At 38.5% G+C, this 21,170-nt stretch overlaps 1 protein-coding gene across 1 annotated transcript in view; it reads right to left on the bottom strand.

Moving 5' to 3' along the window:
• The window catches only part of LOC124132417, an 84,167-nt gene that overhangs the window by 24,188 nt on the left and 38,809 nt on the right, over positions 1-21,170 (bottom strand). The window contains exons 20-25 of the mRNA XM_048403471.1: positions 20,871-20,936; positions 16,351-16,373; positions 14,970-15,023; positions 9,638-9,858; positions 5,316-7,431; positions 1,639-1,757 (exon numbers count right to left, since the gene is read on the bottom strand). Of these exons, the coding sequence (XP_048259428.1) occupies positions 1,639-1,757; positions 5,316-7,431; positions 9,638-9,858; positions 14,970-15,023; positions 16,351-16,373; positions 20,871-20,936 (2,599 nt within the window). The remainder of the gene's footprint in view (positions 1-1,638; positions 1,758-5,315; positions 7,432-9,637; positions 9,859-14,969; positions 15,024-16,350; positions 16,374-20,870; positions 20,937-21,170) is intronic.

The following is a 21,170-nucleotide window of genomic DNA, read 5'->3' as shown; positions in this document are numbered from 1 at the left end:
TTCATGTACCACGCATTATCTTGCCCAGCCATGTATTATGAACAAATAACACGGCAATGGAATATTTTTTGTTTCTGTTCATCCCGATTATGTTTCTCAGTTTGTCAGTACCATACCCAAGCTCCAAAGTGGTAAGTGTCCGAGACCTGCATCACTTCAGGCTTTCCTCCCACATCAAACTGACACATCATAATACAATTATAAAACTGTTCAAAGTGGCAATAAACTCACTCACTTACTATTTTGTTTCTGATCAACCAGGGCAGTTAAATGTAACCATTGTAACATATTATAATTGGTATGTTTCGCTTGGCTTGAACAGTACCTCTATGTACTACACACTAGCTACTCACCAACAGTAGATTACACAAAGCAGAGGTGACTGAGGTGACTGAGGGTTTGGCATTATTCCAACACTGGGATTCATTCCACTAAGGCGTGAGATATTGCATACTTGACAACTAATCTGATCAAATACATTCTTTCATCGCCATAAACAATATATAGGTCCTATAGCACTTGCTCCCATACTCAATACACATGCACACACCAACTGATTATAACATATCTTTATGATTTATCAATGAATGAATGATTGACCGTGCTTGTCAGCATGCAAAATTATTAAGAAATAATTCTTTTAAATGCAGAACTTAAAATTACTTGTATTTATTTTACTGAAGTTTGCATGTTTAAAAAAAATCTATATATCTAGTCATACCTCCAAAATAGTGACATCATAGAGGATAGTGTAATTTGACCTTTTTCAGAATTTCTTTTTCATATCAAATTTTAGAAATCCTAATTCCTACATGAACAAGTGTGACAATTGGAGATTACAGAGAAAATATGCAAAGTTTTGTGTCACTTGTCCAGATATGTGTGGGTTCTTGATGGACTCAGTTCTTTGTGTGCCAATATATGCAGTATATGACTGCTCGGACAATACAGGGTGGTAAGTTTCAGGGTGTTTTTTTTAAAAACAGTTTTCCTGTGAAGATTAAGATAAAATATGCATAGCTGGTCTTAGGATACAGAAAATGTGATAAATATCAGGTGGTAAAATCAACATGGGTAAATAACACACACCATGCATATCTGAACCATGATACATAATTTAAACTTAAGGGCGGGGGGGGATGTTGTTTTGTAACTTTAGAAAATTGTTTGGAATGACAGATAGACCACACTGTTCTCCATGTACATAAAACTTAGGACAGTCTTGTTTTTAGAATAGATATTACCTCAGTAGATACTGCAATATATTGGGAGCTAAGATGATTGACCAGTTATTCCCACTGATTGTGCATGCAGATCGTATTTTCTACATACTAAGGTCAATATTACAATGTCAAAGTCTGCATGGTCAGTCACCGCCACCGTCAGAGAAAAATCACTGCCGCGTTTCCACCCTTTTGTCCATCAATTTTGAATTGAAACCTAATTTGTGAATGAATTTCTGTGAAGATTTAGGTCAAACAATACAAATAATAATTAAACATGTTATATATATGTTACCCAACATACCAGATTACAGAATAAATATTGTGTACCACATGAAAAGCGTATTGCAGTATACCGTCAATATTACGCTGTTCTAGTAGATACGTAACCTTATATATAGTTATGTAAACATACCTGATCCTCCGAGTGAGTCATCTGACAGTTGGTCTTGACTGTCGGAATCACCAGCTTTAGGTCTTTGACAAGGTCGTTTGCTCCTGCGTCCATTGCCACTGGAAGCTCCCACGGAACCTCTGAGAGGAACACAAAATGTGTACACAATTAGTAAGAAGACGAAGTGTATGAGAGACAAGTACAGTCCCCAGAGAGACATGTCTCTACTGCAGGCTTCAACCTCACCGACACCACACCATGCAGCAGGAACTCTCACAGATGACTAGGAATTGTAGATTCATGTGACAGTGAGTGAAATATTGGTTTCCCTCCAACCAATAATCTGGAGGGTATGTTCCGTCCTCTAAGATGCCATATAGGTATGTCTTGAACTAAACAACCCACTAGATAAGCTGTTCCTTCCAAATCTGGGTGCCTGCCAAACTACTTGAGACGATCACACATTTTAAATCAATAAATGGATCACTAATCCATTTGGGTAGAGGCATGCAGAGTATAGGTGTTGGAAATCTGCTATCTATCAGAGTGGAAAAAAGTTCTCACAGCGACCTTGTAACATGATACACCTGCCGAGCAAACCGCTCAGGTGTGTCACTATCAGCAATGGGATCTGTCCAGGCCTATACATACCCTGGCATGTTAAATCAATATATACAATACAACCTTGGGGTTTGTCGTCTGATTGCCAAGTACCGGTAATAAGTAGCTAGCCTATAAGCAGAAAAACTAAAGACTTGTATATCAAACAGTCTGGGAATAGCCTTATTGTAAAATGTGGTTATTAACCTAGCTTGCAAAAACTCTCAAAATCTTATTAGCCTTCTCAAACACCACAATCACGGTAACTGACACCTAGTAAATAATCGTATTACACATCACTTACAAAGCTTACCGGTAGTATTCTTATGTTAATTCACTTTCTTATGCCCATTGACATTCACGCAAACTTTAGGTTCACATTATTTTGGTTTGGGAAAGGATTTTATGCATATGTTTCAATTTCTGTTATTTTTCAATGTAAAACACATATCTTAATTTTCTGTAGTTGAAGGCTTTGAAAAATGTAAATTTAATTCCTTATGTTGTTGAATACTTGCATAAATATAGCTCAGAGCATTAAGTGATTCCAGGCTACAATTCCAAATGTTCTTCATTATCTACCATGTCTACAATAGCAGAAGTTTAGCACCCATCACAATGGCAAAAATATACACACAATCATCACTTCATGGACTATATATAATAGAAAAAAGTGTTATGATTCAAATACATTTGCATGTAATTTCTGAGAGAATTCTTTAACATTTCTGAGATTATGAGAAATGTTAATTCAATGTAAATGAAGAATATACTTTCAATTCCTTCAGCCTCGTTAAGGTCAGGATTTGTTTCGTTACTTTGTTGTTTAACACCACAGTAACCAATACTCCTGGCCTGGAAACAATCAAATCAGGACGAGACAAAAAAAAACCAGGTGTGTAGTTTCAGGGACAGGAAGATATCATGCAAATGTTTAAACATCTATATAATAATAATAATAATAATAATAATAATAATAATTATAATAATAAGTTATATTGCAATACAATCCACTGTGCATGTTTAAAACAAATACCGGAATCATTCTGGGGGAGTGGCTGCAGGATCGTGTATAGGTACAATAAAACAGTTAAGTGTTCTGCAAGACTGGCTGTCGTTTAAACCATCAAGAACTTAACACAAACTGGTCACAGTGTACTTCCAATCCAAGATAAAGATCTTGATCTTAATCAAGACAACTCCTTAAGATCCAACAAGTACCAAGGCTCAGGACTGCACACAAAAGTGCACCAGTAACGGAATAAATGATACAACTAGGATCCTTAGAGTAATCAACTACTTGAGGGTCAAAAGTCATACATGGTTTATTATCAAAATATAAATCATATTGTTCATTCAGCACATTACAACTTCTGACTGCATAATAAACAAGAAAACAGTGTTATCACTATCCCCCACCATTTGTGCAAATTAGAATTTTGTTTGTTCTTACAGTGGTGAATATTAACTAGAAAAAATTGAATTGAAAGTATATTTTTTATTTACATTGAATTCACATTTATTGATAAGCATGGATGGCATTTAGCATATAATTAAGGAAAATGATATAAGACATCTTTGTCGATCTAATTTTTTAAATAATTTATATAAATACAAAGCTCTCAAGTGTAGTATATTCATGTCACAGGAGTTAAATAGTTTGCAAACATAATTCTACCTTAATAATATTTCTGTAATGAGGTAGGAAAACTCTCAAATGAATATATTTCTTACATACAAAGTAGATATAGTATTCATCTTCTAAATGAAGGTCACAGTCTTAACATACAGATTCTGTACGAGCCATACTTAACCTTTTATAAATAATGTTGGCTCGAAAGTTAAAAGGGATATTCGAAATTTACACATTGCTCTAACTAATTGTTTGTCAGTTTCAGTACAGTCAAGTACTGTTATACATAATTTGGGTTGCAGGAGAGAGTTTATATTAGCATAAAGCGCTAAAAAAGTAGATGACTCCTAACTGTGGTACCATGTTTGGAAATATATATCTCTAAAGCATATTCGATAAAAACAAAAAAAACAACATATTCTTATCACCTGCACCTTGGTATAACCACACATTAAACAAGAAAACAGCGCTATCACTATCCCCCTCAATGGGGAACATAAGAATTTTGTATGTTCATATAGACGTGAATATAAACTAGAATAAATGAGTCCTATAATGCCTTAAGTAGAGATAGGCATTAGAGTCACTTTATGTCATCAGAAAAAAAATGATTAAATGTGAAATTAATACACACAAAAGGCCCCTTCCCTAGAAAAAATAACTTATGCCCCAATTCTCACACTCAAACTTGATAAGTATCTCTTAGATAATCTAACTTCAGTAGTTTCTGAGAAAACTTGTCCCAATTGCAGACAATATGAACTTTGTAAAATAACATGGAATAAGAGCCATAAATGTGTATGCTCAAAAATAAAAAAAAACATGTAGCCATGGAAGTAACTCTGGGGAAAATAATTTACAGGCCCAATTTTCTAACACAGTTTTGACACGTATCTTATAGATAAGAATGCAAAGTTTCATTCATGTAACGTCAGTAGTTTCTGAGAAAACTTGTCACCATTGCAGACACTATGCAGTAAGTTGAAAAGCATGGAGCAAAGGCCTAACTCTGTAAGTTAGAATTAAAGACACAAATTTTAGTACTCATTTCAGATCATGACTAGTAATATCAGTGTATCAAATTTCATTTCTCTTATTGAAATGGTTTTTGAAAGAATTTGTTGCCTTTGAGAAGCGGACGGACCGATGAACTCAGCGGGGGATAATTACACATACCCGGTACTGACTGTATAATAAATGTGTGCACACACAAATTGGATTTTGAGGCCCTGAGATCTTCTCTATTGTACTTTGCTTGGAAATGTGAACATTTAACATGCATGTCTAATGCTGCCAGTTCCACATTACACACATGATATAAAAATGTAACATGTCTGAAATTCAATATCAAATACCACACTGACAAAACAATAACATTAATGAAGCTGAAAGTGTTATTACTAATTGAAGGTGATCTACAGCCTCTGACATACGACAGCTATCTAATACAACACCATGTACCCACCGTTGTAGGTGCTGTAAAGCTTTCTGGAGCTTCTCCAGCCTATCAGCATCAGTCATGGATTCTTCAGACAACTGACTATGGTCCTCCTCTGGTGCCACCTTCAGAGTATCCTCAGTATCCTTGACAACTCCACACCCAGTATCCAAGGGTGCCCCACTGTCCTCACCATCCACACCAAGTGCATCTGGAACACTGCCTAACCTCACTTGCTGTGGTCTTGCAACAGTGTCACCTTCTGGCATTGAACAATTGTCTTTAGGGTGATTATCATCATCCAGAGAATCTGAGAAACTATCTCCTTTATCACCATCAGTCTTGTCACTATCATCAACACACTCACTTGGAACACTGGTTTCTGGCATATGCTCCCCAGGCACTGCATTATCACATGTGTCTTCTATTCCTAAAGAGTTTTCTGCTGCATTATTGGGACTAGTATCACCTGGGTTGGAACACACACTTTCTATAATCTCAGGGCATGAGTCAAGTGATGAAACCATTGGCCCATGTCCATCAAGCACAGTAACATCTGTGCCTGTACTGTCACTGTGTTCCTCTGATGCATTATCAGCTAATGGGGAAGTGCTCCTGTAGGGCCTCACTGTATGATCGAGGTTATCATCCACACTCAATGTATTTCCAGACTCACTTTCAGTGTCATTGTTTGTAGTGTATCTGTTTCCATTACCAAGCTCAGCCAATATCTTATCTATCTCAATCCCAACTGGCATTGAGTTTGGTCGTTCCCATCTCCGTGACTTCTTCTTCCGCAAAACCACCTTACTTGTATCAATGGTAACATTAGGTGCAGAGCGCATTTGACTGTCTGCTGTTTCCGTTTCCTCACCCACTGCTTCCGGCACTTTAGGCAAACTTGATGCCCGTGAAACACAGCGTGATAAAGGTCTATTTCGTAATGGCAATGGGTCCAAGGGCCCTAAAGGAGTTTGCAATGCGGCATCTTCAGGATGCAGAAGGGAAGCAGTGTTCTTAACCTGATCTTGTCTGGGCACCTTACCACTTGGCTTGGGACACTTAGCATGCTTCTGCTTAAGAGGTTCTGAACCTGCATGAGAATGTTTATGTGGTTGGGGTGGGGATGAGCTGGCTCGTTGTCCATTACCTTTCTTTAAGAACTGATGTTTCTCATGCGGTTCAGTCTTTGATCTCTTTGTTCTTCTAGGGCTGGAAGTAGGAGAACGAGACAAACGTACACCATGGCCTTTCTGCAGAAACTGATGTTTTGGCACAGTGTCCTTACTTGAGTGGTCTAGTCGCTCTGTTGACTGTGAGGGTGAAGATAATGGAGAAGACGATCGATCTCCCTTCTTCAAAAAGTCAAATTTTTTATGGGGTTGGGGTGTATATAATCTATTCACAATAGAGCGGACATTGTTAGACAAGCCCTTCTTTTTACTATTAGATCTTGCCAGGCCAGACACATTTTCAGAAGAAGCAGAAGTCTGAGAATTCAAGGATTCCTGGCTGCCTGTAGGTGTAGCACTCTGAGAATCTGATGGCTTTTGCAATAAATACTTTTTCTTAATTTGGGGCTTTTCTGACAGTGACCACAGGCTTGTGCTTCTTGAAGACGGCTCAGTAGAGGACGACTGATGAGAGATGGGTAATTTCTCAAGACTAATTCCAACCTTGAGAGTTTTCGGAGTGTCTGACTTGACATGCATAAGGTCCTTCTTTTCCTGAATAAAAAATTGCAGCTGCTCTTTCTCAGTCTCCAGTTTCCTGACCTCCATATCCTTGTTGACAATGTCCTTGTAATGGTCAACATCCTTTATGATGTGTTCCTCTTGCTGCTCCACCTCCTGCTGCTTGTGGTTAAGCTCAGACAGTAACTTGTCATGCCTGGCCTTCAGCTCCTCTGTTTGGGTCTCAAGCTCTTTCAGCTTTTGACGTTGATCTATTTCGGTCAAAAGCTCCTTCTCAACCAAATATTTTAATTGTCCTTCTACAGATTTCTTATGGTGTTTAATCTCTTTACCATCTTCTCCTTTCACTGGCAAGTCTTCACTGCTGTCTGATCCAGTTGAGGCATCGGTGGCGTGTTTGTCTTTTCCTTCCAACACAATCTTTAGTTCATCTTGAAGTCTTTCCTCAACTGGAAAACAAAATATGATTTAATGACATACGATATACACCCTTGCATGGATTAAATGATAAAGTATAGAAGTGTGTGATATTATCAGTATACCACGATATGAAATACTAATAAATACATATCATAACCCATAAATGTTAAAAGTGTTAACCTAAAATGGTGAGTAGGATCCCAGGTCCTCCCTTGGAATATTTTGTTATTTTGTATGTTGAGTATACATTAGTTCAAGGTAACAATGATTTCATTTCTGATCCTCAGGTATATGAGATTACATGTTTACTATATTTCAATATTAATAACAAGGCAAACACTGAATCACTATTGCATAGTAATGATGCCAGGTGTTTGCAAAAAGGTGAGCATAGCCCAAAGCACTGGTGGCACCTGTCACAAACACATGCAAAGGTAAATCAAGTATTTACTTGAAAAAGCATGGTAACATATGGTACAAGTCATTTTGGTCACTCAGCCATCAAAAGGATGCTTTCTTTAAATTTACTTTTGAAAAATCTAAGAAAAAGATCATTATTATTTGATATCATTTACAAAGTTGAACAGACTTTGAAGTGTCAGACATCAGGTATAATAGTTTGATGGAAGAAGAAGGAAGGATGGATGTATGGTAATGATCAACAGATGATGGGAGGAGATTCTGAAAATGCAGTATCACCAGATTTACGGACGTATTTGAAGGTGAGAGGTAAAAAAAGGGCAAAAAAAACCCAAATCAAACATATGTAACATTATTTTTGCCCACTCAACATACCTACTGCCTAACAAATTCCATAAAGTTAATTGCAAAGACAACTACTTAAGAAAAAAAAATAGGAAGAAAATAATACGGCTTCCATAGTGGCAATATTTAAAAGCAGATCTAAAACATTATAGAAACAACATTTCTTGGATCTTCTATCCCACTGTTGTTACCTCCACATGTGTATTGTATCAGAGATGTAAAATGACTTAAGTATAATTATATGGCCACTCACAAAACATGATTAAAGAAGCTCACATGAATCTAAACAGTTAAACTGAATCCATCCAGAAGGCTGGGGAAGATGATTAAGAAGAAATGCCATATGACTTAGTTAATATATCAGATATACCATACAGAGTAAGTGAGCGGATGAATAAATGTTTTATACAACACTTAGTAGTATTGCAGAAAGGTCAAGAACCCATGTATTGTACCAAACCCAAGTCTTCACTACCAAACCAACACTACCATGCCGACCTGTATCAGTCCAAACAACCGCAGTCTTCACGACAACACCACCACCACCATGCCGACCTGTATCAGTCTAAACAACCGGAGTCTTCACGACCACTACACCGCTACCATGCAGACCTGTATAAGTCTAAACAACCGGAGTCTTCACGACCACTACAGCGCTACCATGCCGACCTGTATCAGTCTAAACAACCAGAGTCTTCACGACCACTACACCACTAACATGCCGACCTGTATCAGTCCAAACAACCGGAGTCTTCACGACCACACCACCACCACAATGCCGACCTGTATCAGTCTAAACAACCCGAGTCTTCACGACCACACCACCACCACCACCACCATGTATCAGTCTAAACAACCGGAGTCTTCACGACCACTACACCACTACCATGCCGACCGGTATCAGTCCAAACAACCTGAGTCTTCACGACCACACCACCGCTACCATGCCGACCTGTATCAGTCCAAACACTTAGAGCTCATGATATCAGTGAAAAGTTTCCCGGAGTCAGTGAACGTTGAATAACACCACAGTCAGCAATGTTCAAGATACTGGTATGTCAAAGTGACTATAAATAATTGAGAGCCTGACGACCTCATTTTAGTGTTAGATAAGCACACCTTACTTGGGACTGACTGTGACCAGAATTTCCACTGAGGTTTAATGATGATATAAGCACAGTAACTTTTCACATATTGGAAGATAAAGTGCAGATTTATTTGATTGTTTGGTAGAACAAACATAAACAAATAAACAAAACAAAATTAAATATTACATATTGACTGAAATTCTTATTGAATTTAGGGACTGAGCATTTCTTATTCTGATGGGGTGGGGTTTAGTGTAATGGGGTGGCCTGGGACATTATTGTCAGTTATGTTTCAGATTGTTGATAAGAAATTGTCTCCCACAAAAGATACATTGTTATATATATCAAATGGTCTGTCCCTTGTCAGGGTGGCTGAACTCACGATCTCTCTTCTGCTGACGTATGTTGTGGAGGTCTTCCTGGACTCGAGACTTCTCCTGGTCCCAGTCCTTCTGCTTCTGCTTCATCTGCTCCTCAAGCTCCTCCTTCTCTCGCTTCATCTCGGCCATCTTCTCATAACGGGCTGTCAAAAACTGTTCCTCAGACTCCTCATTTGCTGCCTTCTGTCTTTCAAGTGTCGTCGTCAGCTTCTCCAGTTCTTTCCTGAAGGAAGACAAATGTACACACCTCATGGCCACATTGTTTGACATAACATAGGTTAATACTTACTATTGTAACACACTATATTGTAACATCAGAAATGCACCAAATGTGAAATCAAGAAAACCACTCTCCTGCACAAAGGGGCACTCTAAAATTTGTAATACCCTTTTAACAAATACTAAAACATCAAAAGGCACCAGATCAGCATGTGTTTGATACATACCAAAGTAGGCAAAGTTTCATAATAAAATATTTTAATGGTTACCGAGTTATGCTCCGGAAACAAAATGTGGCGGACAGCACCCATTTCTAAAACATCCTCCCAATTCATGGTGGGGGGTAACAACTGCTTAGGATGGTGATACCTTCTGTAGTAATTTATTCCTCCTATATGATCTCTGATAAAGGTTTAACATTACTCTCATACATATGATCAATCTTATAGAAATCACATTGACACTTCGGACATTTTATTACTTTTCTGCCACAGTCAGCAATATTCCAGCTATATGATGGTGGCCTGTAAATATCTGAATCTGGGCCAAGCAAACCAATAGTTGACAGCATGAGCCAAGATCCATGCTGTTGGAGAATAATGACACACAATCGCACATTCTGGCAGCCTTACAACAAGCAATTAGTGCTGGGGACTTATTAAGAGCTGGAATCCCCAAAAGGTACTCTTCTGATGTCTTAAACTTAGTAACTTAAACTGCAAGAATACTGAGAGGGAATTATAACACAATCTTGATGGTGATGAGTTACTCTATCCCTGCAGCACAGATAGATCAGTATCAAACAAGCACCTGCTTGGTCTGAAACCTACAGGGTAACATGTTTCATTAACAATCTATAATACCCTCTATTTTCTCTAGCAACCATTACTCTCAACCAAAACACAAGCATTTGTATCAGAAACATAGACACAATAATTGTCAGTTTGACAACCTTATCTCCATAGCTGCAAACGAATTGTCACCTCAGTGTCCTGCAGGTGCTTTGTGTGCGTACACCGACACACATCTAGATCAATACCATGTGCAGTCAGTCTTCCATGCACGCACCTTCCACTGTTTGTCCACATTGATCCTGCTACATGGCAACACTTGCAACACATCATCAAAGACACTCAGTTCTTTCACACCACTGTCTCGTTATTTACCTCACATTGCTCACTGATTTCTTATATCAAATAGACCATCTAGGCTCCATTGAATGTTCTGGACTATTTGCAATATTATAGATCTAATTTTTCAATTGAAGTTTTACACAACATCCTTAATGCATGTTGAAGTACTCCTTGACACAGCAGTAGTTGAACTAAATATAATTTTAATAAAGGATCAAAATTAGTTTTGAATTTTGTGATCCATTTACAAAATTCAATTGCTGGAATCTTCCATGCAAGTGCATTAATTCTAGATGTATCAATTAATACCAGGCTATCAATCAAGTAAACCAAGAAATGTACCACACATTATTGTACATTCCCATTACTTACAGCAAAACACAGTTGTTTCAGAGTAGATGTCTAACATGCAATAAATGCTATTTTTTATGGTAAAAAGATAAGCCCCCAAATGAGTTCCAGCGAAACTCATAAGACCGAGGCCCTTTTGTCTGGAGACCCTGCCTTCTAGAGAATTTGTGTAGGAAATGTCTATGCACAACGAATGGACTTTGTGCCCATGTCACCCTAATTATGTTTCTACGTTTGTCAACAACATACCCGTCATACCCGTGCTCGTGGGTTTCACCGAAGTGGTAAACATCTGAGACCCGCATCACTTCAGGCTTTCCTCCCACATCAAGCTGCCACATCATAATACAACTATAAAACTGTTCAAAGTGGCAATAAACTCACTCCCCTACTATTTTGTTTCTGATCAACTGGGGGAGTTAAATGTAACGCCATGATACACCATGTTATAACTAAAATACTGTTAAAAGTGGCGTTAAATCCAACTAACCCACTCACTCTATGGTACTGATTATACGCATGATTTGTTAATTTGGAAAGGATTGCAAACGGTCCCAACATATTAATGGGACCAACACCCCAGACAATGGATAAACACCCCCTGAAACACTTTCAGATCAGATGAGCTTATGATGGAGCATTCTTACTGAATCTCGTATGGTATTAGAAGAGATTTCAATGTAAAGCACATTATCACTGCATATTCCCAATGAGACATGCAGAAAATGGAATTCTAAATGCATGTGCTTGGATTAGCAAAATATTCCAGTTTCCTACTGCCAGATGGATGGTAGACAACCGGACGTTCAGTTGAGCTATTAAGGAGATATTTGCTTTATTTATTAATGTCACCTAATCCACCGGTAGAGTATTCAGACGGGAGGTAGATCCTTCTCTGAATAGGACACATATATACCCATATGCCCCTGCAATTAATGACAAAGACATTAGGAAAATACATGTATGTCTCTTTTCACTCAAATATATCCAACGCCTATTATCAGTTAGACTCATACATATTTTGAGTAAATAAAGTGCGGGACTGCACCGGTGGTATACTCGTTAGTGTAGCTAGAATTACTAGTTTCGTCGAGTTTCTACTCATCAGACTGATTACCAGCTGTTGTGTTAACCTTTTTATTTTGTCCACCATAAGAGAGACAAACCAGTCTCCTTACACTTCAATTCCAAAGAACAATGTTGAATACAACCCAAAAATAACCCTGAGATTGTAGAAACCACCACCAAGAGAAGAGCTCTTGAACTTAAGTGGATCTTTAAACTCCAAAGTTTCCAATCACGCGGTCTCAATGATAAACTTGTAGGCTGAGTATCTATTCAGTTTTGCCTTTCTCATACATATTTTGGTCTATGTCTTACCATACAGTGAACGTGGACCCTCAATCTCTACTAGTTATTGCAGCAAACAGTGGTGAAATAGTCCAGCAATAACCACACTAGCCATGCTATCTGATACAGCCACTTTTGGGTTCAACATTTACAGCTTTAGGACTCAATGATATATAGTTGTCAAAGTGCATGAATATCTTTACGGCAATCTACACTGCACAAAGCTGTCATTACTGACAACTCTGTCATTCAAACCATTATTACTAGCAATGTAAACACTAAAGCCGTGTATGAAAGACTATTAGTGCCCCTCTCTGCCAGCTGACCAGGTTTGTTCACAATGTGGTAGCTCTCAGCTATACCACGAAAGTCAAAATAGGCTGGACAACTGCCAAGTTCTTTGTTCTCATTTCACAGAAGAATATAGAAACAGTTTATCAGGCTCCTTGGGTTTTCCTTGTGCCGGGCCACATGACAGGTGTTTACAGATCAAGGACTACTTGAACTGCTTCTCTTGCGGAGCTATTCACAGATAACACACCTGAGGTCACACCAATCTCCAAACATCACATTTCATATACATTCAACTGTGTTCTTTCAAACATGGACAAGCTTTACCCTCTTTGCTCGACAATTAAATGATCGTAGAATTGAACGACATTATTAGGTCATATTCATATGAGGAAATTCTGTATCATCTTTGGCCGTCTGAGTTTTTCCTTATGTAATAGGAAATTCAATAAGGGCAAATGTGACAGACTGAATTATGGTGAAAATTACCGTGGAAACCTGATGTTATATCATATCATATGTTATATTGTAATAAGTTTGGGGCATTTGGGTTGTGAGTGGTGGGAATAGTTCATAAATGCTGAATCATTTGAGTTACTTCAGTGGTTTTATTTGTAGATGTTATGTTTCATCAAGGTAATTGGGTAGAGGTCAATAGTTCAATACCGGTAGTATTTGGTTAATGTTTTTTTGTGACTCTAACATAAGTTCTGATAATGGCTGGAATAGTGGTTACAATGGAATTTAAGCTCAATGCGAAACATGGACAGGTATATCTCCTGCCTAACAGAGCATATATGTGTGCTTAACCATGTTATGTGACCACCTGTGCCACCTGTCTGACCATGCATGCCATATGCCGGCACTAAGACAGTTGGATCTGTTATGATAATACTCACAGTGTAAGCCTTGCTAGCTTGTGGAGCATGTACTAGCTGTCATTTCAAACATGATCATGGTTATATTTGTATTGCAATGACTGTACCATGCTTAACAATCACTTACATGAACGCCAATGTGTCACACCCCTCACACAGAATGAGGTAAGGCCATCAGTGAGAGTTCACATCTCCCCAGGGTGGCGGCGGTGCACATACCATGCTGGTGTGTACTGTCTCCAAGACACTACACAGACACATGTCACACTACTCAACAACGTCAATACCATGCCACAATGCAGGTCAGAGCATGCACTGTGGTTGAGACCGTCATCTAAACAGGTAGTGACGAAGGACAATGTTTCACTGTGTCCACAACAGCCTTGCTACCCAGAAGCATAATTATTGACAGATACGATGTATTATTAGGCCTCCACCTAGACCAACCTGGTGTTCAGCACCAACCAGGAAATAGTTCTATCAAATATTTTCCGACGGTGCAAACAGCCTCTTTGGCTCACAAACAACTTTCTCTGCTCACAATCAGTGTTTTCATTTCATGTACATTGTATAAACAACATAGCTTACTCAATGCATTATTTTCGGGGCACTTCAAACAGTTATTCCCCTGTTGTGGTATTACAAATTAGCAATCAAATGCTTAAAAATATACACATTTTTTATATATATATATTCAATCAAATACTCACTTCACATTGTATTTCATAAGGAGGCATTTATTCCAACTTGCATAAGCATTTTTGTTAAATTATTTTCTCTAAGTCAATCATCTTGAGCTGCTGGAGTTGGTGCTGAGCTTTCCTTAAGCTAGGTGGCGCCACAATGGTTGCTTGGCAAGTAACCAGGATGCTGAGTTAACGCCACAGATGTACAATTAAATAAGTAGGCAGAGTGCAGAGAAGTATTACAAAGCTTGCAGTGGTAGGCACCTCAGGTTATTTTGTGCTCAAGGATGCATGGTTGTGATGACTGGATATAGGGGAGTACCTCCTTAAAATGGTTGCTTATCTCAAACACAGCTGAACTGGTTGGGCTTTACCCACTGTCATGTCATGTTCTGAGAATCCTGCCCTACAATTGGTGGTACTCACTGTGCCTGATCCACTTGCTCCTGCTCCGTGTGGCATGTCCGCTCCACCTCCACGCTTCAACATACAATCAATGGCATTACACATCTACCCATACATACTCGCCTCACATAGACCATGTTTTCAGAAACAGATCCATGGATGCGAGGAATCCCTAACATTTAAATGACGGATTAAGTCAACATATTGATCTTTCCTTTCTGCATAGGTTGTATAAGACTCATTGGCGACCAAGGCCAACATTCTACCACAATCAAAACACTTACTAGCACACTTACTGCTCATTGGTATAACCTACCATTGTATCATTTATTTATAATGCTTTCTCTTTTCATGTTTTTTAATATACCATCATATCAGCATCAAGAGTACATATGATATGAACATATGTGTACATTGTATTAGGTAAATATTCTTCCATCTCACAGTTCCCATGTTTCTGTTTGAAACACAATAACCCTAACATCGTCTATATGTTTATTCCTTTAATAAAATATAAAAAAATATCAACACTTAAAAAAGAAATAATGTTAATCAACTACTAAATATTTATTCCTTAGGCCATGCCATAAGAAATATTAACGTTTAAAAGATATAACATGACATCAATGTCTAAATATTTATTTATTACACTATGTCATAAAAAAATTAACACTTAAAAGGAAATAATGTCACATATTGCTTTAAGTACATCACATAAAATGTATCTGTCTACTGGGTACTGACTAGATCCAAATGTGTGCTAGTGAAGTACAAGATTTTTGGACAACACTACTTCTCGATGATGTGATTACTACCACAGCCACGACTCAGTTATACACATCACTTCTCATGTACAACCAGCATCTCATCAGTTACAAAAATAACATTATGGTATTTGTAAAATCAAAAGCATTATCAGACATTTCAGTTTCTTCTCATCAATGACATAAGCTCTACCAGGCATATGTTTTATAAACTGTGGACTTCTACAATGGATCAGGTCCCCAACACACACCGGCCACTACCAGCATGATGTAGAAAGCACCAGGAGCACTCCACCCCCCCCCTCCCCAGAAGCAGCAAGCACATGTCAAACATACCATAATATCTGCAGATTCAAATATTATCATCTCACTAATAACTTATAAGTGATAAATATATAACAAGACAAATCACATACAGTAATTGTCATGTGTTAGTAGTACTCATTACAATCATTTCTAGTTGTTGACACTAAGATCTATATACTCTACTTACAGGTAGTCTGCAAATACAATAAAACTAACAAAAGTACACAAATTCGGGTCCAGAAGGGACCCACGCCTACTGAAAGAGGATTTTGATAAAAAAAAATTGGACCCCCCTCCCTTTTGAACATGCTGGATCTGCCCTTGGTACATACCATCCAGTTCCCCCTGCTGGTGCCTGGAGACATAAAGGAGTATCAGCATCTTGTCTGCTGATCTAGCCTCAAGTAGCACTTGGAGACATTGCCATGGAGTTTGGATGGTTCAACAACGTTTGTTGATGTATTTTATGCTAAAAGATGTAAGGCCAGTATTTGTTTGTATTTATGGCTAAAATATTTTTGTCCAAAAACTCAGGTTGGTTAGCTATAGAATACATTTTAAAACATCAATTTAATTATTTATTTTATACAAATTGAAGTAGGTTGGGGGGGTTGTGTGTGTGTGTGTTAAGATAATTAATTCAACTTATAGTTTTTTAAGTAATTTATTCATATTAACAGCGACATTAAATAGTTTTGTTTTTTTTACAGTTTACATATTTATGATCGGTGAAATAATAGACCCCACTGCTTGCCATTTTTTTCTTCTCCATATCCATTTTTGGGGAGTTGGCAGATTTGCATCCAAGCTTTAAAAAAGTATGGCTAAAATAAGAAATAAACGATGATTGGGAGTTGTTTATCATACCATAAACACTGCAGGGAGAATAAAACAATGAGGGGTAAATTCTCCCTGCAGTGAGTTTCTTATGAGATATCAACAGTATGTACAGCCTCTTTAATGCTGTTGATAAAATGTGCAAGCTTTAAAAATAGTTACCTTAATTTTAATAATGATGACTCCCTGAATAGAATCTGACCTCGGTAATGTCGGACAAGTCTATTTTATGAACAGGTAGGTTAAGTTTGGTATTTCCCGCATATTCTCACAATCCTCATGTCGATCATCTGTACCTTTTCTCCTAATACTGATTGTCATATGTCTCCCACTTTTGGAGGCAATCGTTTGGCCACTGCGTTTATCTGCGTACCCCAGCTTCATCTATGGGGAACAACTCACTATACACTTCCCTCTAACAAATAATGTCGTCCAACATATGACGTAATCAAGCTGCGAGCGCATATTCAAATCTCTTGAAATGACGCCATGATAGAACAATGTTAAATTGTGAAAATAGATGCTTCGTTCTTCATTGTTCTTTGCAATTTATCACGTATCTATCTTATATTAGTGATTAATTCTGTTTTGAGTGGGCTCAAAAGTGATGTGAAATCAGCATCTATCTTACATTGATTGTACTTAAACATAGTCTTAATAGTCTTACTCTAGTACATAACACATGTAAGAGTTTAATCCTTGACAATATCAGCTGTGACATCACAAAAATAGAATGTCCCCACCTTGTAAGAAAAAGCTTCAGGGAAACATGTTTTAAAGTGATTGGTAGTCTAACGTAGATTAGCTAGGGGTAGAGTGGGATATATAAAGCTGACACTATTGCTCAGGTCTGTTGATAACCAGTGATATAATATCACCTATGGGAGTCAGGATTGGATAATAAATTCATATCTACCGGGTACAAGGACCATCAGTCACACAATCCCCACACATTGTGTACAGTATGGTGATCATAACAACAAGCCAGTCAGACTCATCATCTGCGTATACGTAATGTGGTCACTAGGTAGTGGTGTTAATTCTACAGGAACAACCTACGTTCAAAATAAAATACTTCACTGACAGCAATATTCAGTGAGTGAGTGAGTATGGTTTTTGCCGCTTTTAGCAATATTCTAGCAGTATTCCAGCAATATCACGGCGGGTGACACCAGAAATTGGCTTCACACATTTTACCCATGTGGGGAATCGAACCCGGGTCTTCGGTGTGATGAGCAAACACTTTAAACACTAGGCTACCCCAGCGCCACTGGCAGCAATGTTCAGCACTAAAAATTAGTTCAAGTAACTATGAAAGTAGTTTTATTGGAAAAAATATGGGTGCACAAAATAGAAAATATTTAACACACAGATCTAAATACAGATCTTCACTTCAGGCTACTTGAGTTAGGAGTGAATTATCATGTGAAGCTCAAAAACAAGACATGCACTGTAAAAGCAAATCCTACCCAGCTACAGCTACTCCCATGTCCCCAGCAGAGGTGCAGTTACAGCTACAGGTGCTCTAAGCTAAGTGCCGCAGGCCAGCCCTCGACACAGGAGGCATGCATGCACCTCACACAGCCAGTTGTTAAAGGTGTGACAGACCACTTCAAACTCTGGTATCACCTACCAGGCCATGCACACTCACAGGTTACAAGCAGCTCAACACAGACCTCGGGAACACAATCATTTACACTGTTGTCAGCATGCAACACTACAGGTGACAGTTAGAGCTATCAAACAGGCTGAGGTGATGACTGCAGAACCACATGGCAACACTTCCACACCTTGAATATATGGCAGCCATGTACTGAAGTGACTATGGGGGCAGTGGGGAAGTGCTGCCATGGAGGTGGAGGTCATCACAGCGAAGGCAACTAGGTGGAGCACACTGGACCATCTCCCACTGTCAAACTTACCATTTCTCAGCGGAGGGAAGACTGACCAGGCAAATACAAAGTGCATTCATTAGTTACACGGGAGTGGTTCATGCATTATCTCATGCACAGGCCATGCCTAGCTCATTCCTCATCACTTGGGCTTTAAATAATATATGAAAAATAATATATATGATGGCGCCAAGGTTTTATTTTTTCCAAATAATAAGCAGTGTGAGAACATTGAGTCATTGTGGGTAGTGCAAGAGTCACATGTCCATACTCAATTGTAAACATATTATTGTCGAGTACCCTAATGTTGAATGTCAATCGAAACATTTTGAGCGAGCTACCTGCCAATATTCTAGCTCATTCCTCATCACTTGGGCTTTAAATAATATATAAAACATAATATATATGATGGCGCCAAGGCTTTATTTTTTCTAAATAATAAGCAGTGTTTAATTCATTGTGGGTAGTGCACGAGTCACATTTCCATACTTGATCGGAACATATTATTGTTGAATGCCCTAATGTCAATAGAAAATATTTTGAGTGAGTGACTTGCTAATATTCTATTGTTGACTGATAAAATTGGATAACTAGATATATCTTTAGCAGCTCAAAGGACTTGAGTTAACAATGTTTCACCGCAGTGGGCCATTGAGATAGGTGAGCTACAACCAACGATGTGGACTGTTACCTGTTCATGACACACTGACATGTCACAGGACTCTATGCTATCTATCAGCCTCACACAGCCTTCCACTCTCAGCTGTGAATGCCCGAGTGACTTGCTTAGCACAGTTGCTAGTACGAAACACAGTGTATGTCTGTTATCAAGGGGGCTTAGGGACCAAGGTTCTAATTACCGGGATACAAGAAATGTGCATGAGGCAACAAAAATGGCAGACACTTCGAGGGATACAGAAAACTCTCCACTTCGAATTCATAAAAGAAGTACATATACCTTGCTCTGAAGATTCTTTTTTTACTCAAAAGGATATGGGAATATGAAGTGAACAAATGGTGTAAAAAAAAGAGACAGAGGTAAGCAGAGAGAACCATATTGTTGTTTTCTCAAGCAGAATGGAAAAGACAGAATAATTGCAGAGTGTCAAAAACAGCCATGACAGTTCCCTTAACAGCTGCCACTAGGTGTTCCAGCTATATTACCATTTTTGCAACATGTTCATAATTCATTTTGTCAAAATAACCTCTATTCTACACATTTGAAACATACAGCCTAGACAAAACATCAACTGCATAATTTACCTGAACATTCCACTATGCACATGATAAAGAAACAAGTTTGCATATATATCATAGTAAACTAACAGATTTACAGAAAAGAGCTGTCTACCATTTCGCCATTGGTTTACATCTACCCATGTCTATATGAATGAACTGATAATATATATCTTGTATATCTAAAGTCTGTAGTGTAGGCTGGTGGTGCTTGCCACTGGTTATAAACATGCATGAACAGACAATGCCTTTTAGAAAGTGGTCAAATGCAACATATGTTACAGAATACACTTTCGTTAAAAGTAAAGTAATAATTCTAGGACTTCTATAGGTGGAGTCCCACTCGGGACTCAAACCCACACTCTCAGAGTAAGACACACTAAGCCAGTGACCTAACCAACTCAGCCACGGAGGCTTCCAAAGTATGTGATCTAGACTACAAGTTGTTGGACTTCCATTTTGTGGAAGCCTCAGTGGCTGAGTAGGTGAGGTCGCTGACTTAATGTGCTGGCGATTAGGTGCCTCACTCTGAGAAGTGTGGGTTCAAGTCCTGGATGGGTTCCCCCCAAAATGTACTTGAATTTGTACTTCACTAGGAAAGTATAATCCCCAATATAACATAAGGTATACAAACATGCAGACTAACATTCCCATCTCAGGGTAGCACAGACACCCTGCTGAAGCAGCACTACCACCTGCGTCATAGTGGGAACATGTTCCACCACCTGAGACTGTGACGGCAACACCACAGCACTACTACATCACTGGCTACTACAACAGTACACGGCCAGTCTCCAGCTGACTAAGCAACACCCTCACTGGCAGCACTGCACGCCACTGCAGTACAGGAGACATGACAGACAACACTCTGGACAAGTCGGTGCTCACCTTGGTCGGTACCACAGATGCTGCATTGCTGACTGATGATCAGGAACACTGTCCATGCTACCTTCCTGTAACGAGAAACACAAACAGATCTCACTACAGATGGCAAATGATACAGTTTCAGACACTGCAAGCTTCATGTGGGAAGTCAATACTTGATCCACGAGCTTGGTCATAAAGAATGTTTGCACTCAAAGTACAGTGAGGCCTTATTTCTATTTTAGTCGACCAAATGACATAAAAAAACTGAATTTAGAAAAAGAGAAAAAAGAATTTTGATAATTTTCTTTTTGGCCAATCTC

This window comes from Haliotis rufescens, unplaced genomic scaffold (genome assembly GCF_023055435.1).
Source record: "Haliotis rufescens isolate VD_foot unplaced genomic scaffold, xgHalRufe1.0.p SCAF_3, whole genome shotgun sequence".
NCBI lineage: Eukaryota > Metazoa > Mollusca > Gastropoda > Lepetellida > Haliotidae > Haliotis > Haliotis rufescens.
Note: the sequence above shows the minus strand (reverse complement) of the source record. Positions and strands in the feature narration are given on the sequence as shown.